General features: G+C 34.3%; 1 protein-coding gene across 1 annotated transcript in view; it reads left to right on the forward strand.

Annotated features, from left to right (window-relative positions):
- Positions 1-867: 867 nt before the first annotated feature.
- The window catches only part of LOC111089491, an 11,183-nt gene continuing 10,451 nt past the window's right edge, over positions 868-1,599 (forward strand). Inside the window, exons 1-2 of the mRNA XM_022402112.1 lie at positions 868-951; positions 1,108-1,191. Coding sequence (XP_022257820.1) covers positions 940-951; positions 1,108-1,191 — 96 coding nt within the window. The 5' untranslated portion in view covers positions 868-939. The remainder of the gene's footprint in view (positions 952-1,107; positions 1,192-1,599) is intronic.

Consider the following 1,599-nt stretch of genomic DNA (forward strand, 5'->3'; position numbering starts at 1 on the left):
TCACTCTACAGTCCTTGTACTGGTACTTATTTCCTATAGTTATATCACTCTACAGTCCTTGTACTGGTACTTATTTCCTATTGTTATATCACTCTTCAGTCCTTGTACTGGTATTTATTTCCTATAGTTATATCACTCTACAGTCCTTGTACTGGTACTTATTTCCTATTGTTATATCACTCTACAGTCCTTGTACTGGTACTTATTTCCTATTGTTATATCACTCTACAGTCCTTGTACTGGTACTTATTTCCTATAGCCATATCAACCTACAGTCCTTGTACTGGTACTTATTTCCTATAGTTATATCACTCTACAGTCCTTGTACTGGTACTTATTTCCTATAGCCACATCACTCTACAGTCCTTGTACTGGTACTTATTTCCTATAGTTATATCACTCTACAGTCCTTGTACCGGTACTTATTTCCTATAGTTATATCACTCTACAGTCCTTGTACCGGTACTTATTTCCTATAGTTATATCACTCTACAGTCCTTGTACTGGTACTTAAACAGAATATACTTTTTTCTCCTATTACAGTAAGACTAATATAATCAAATCGGTGAATTTGTGATCCTATTCTTGCAGAAGTTTTTCATTGGGTTTTACCAAATGGGCCATTACCTAAAGTTTTTTGTTTTTGTTTTTATTACGGTGAGGGTAAATGCTGACGGTAAACCCCTGAAGAAGTAGGTGGGGTTTCCTGGTTTTCTTTTGTTGCTGTTTAAATCTATATTCTGATAAGGTCAGAAGCACGTGATATCACTAGTGGTTTGAAGTTAAGCCTGGTACGGCAAGGCCTGGGTTGAATGAAGTGCAGAACATATTTATATCAGGCTGTTCCCGCGGGGTACGTCACTGGACGAAGTTTATAAAAGAGACATAACTTCGAATTCTGGGAGATAACAAAGAGGGAACGTACATAACACACTTACCATGTTACAGAAGGTAAGTTTATCTGTACTCATAATTACAAAGAGTAAGTGACGTTTTACCAATCTGTTTTTTTCTGCTATACTAAAACACTTTGCTTTTTAAATGCATATGTCAAAGGATGGAGAGATAATGAAACAAGATTTGAGAATTTTATCGAATCTCCTGTAGGTATTGCTCGTCATAGCTGTGAATGTAATAACCTTGACAGACGTTAGAGGGCAGCTTTCTGCAGTGTCCAACAAGTATCATGACGTAAGTTAAAAACAATAGTACATTCTTCGTTTACACCGAATTAATAGAGATTAGTTCAAACAAATAAAACCCTAGTTGAAAATTATATGACAGAAAAGTCATACGTAAAGAATAGCTTGGAAATGTTTTCAAGATAAAGTAATGAACAGTTTGTTAAAATAGAGATTACAGGATAAAGTAATGAGCAGTTTGATAAAATAGAGATTACAGGATAAAGTAATGAGCAGGTTGATGAAATAGAGATTACAGGATAAAGTAATGAACAGTTTGATAAAATAGAGATTACAGGATAAAGTAATGAGCAGTTTGATAAAATAGAGATTACAGGATAAAGTAATGAGCAGTTTAGATAGAAATAGAGATTACAGATAAGTAATGAGACAGTTAGAATAAATAGAGATTACAGGA

Source organism: Limulus polyphemus, unplaced genomic scaffold (assembly GCF_000517525.1).
Source record: "Limulus polyphemus unplaced genomic scaffold, Limulus_polyphemus-2.1.2 Scaffold6431, whole genome shotgun sequence".
In the NCBI taxonomy this organism is placed as follows: domain Eukaryota; kingdom Metazoa; phylum Arthropoda; class Merostomata; order Xiphosura; family Limulidae; genus Limulus; species Limulus polyphemus.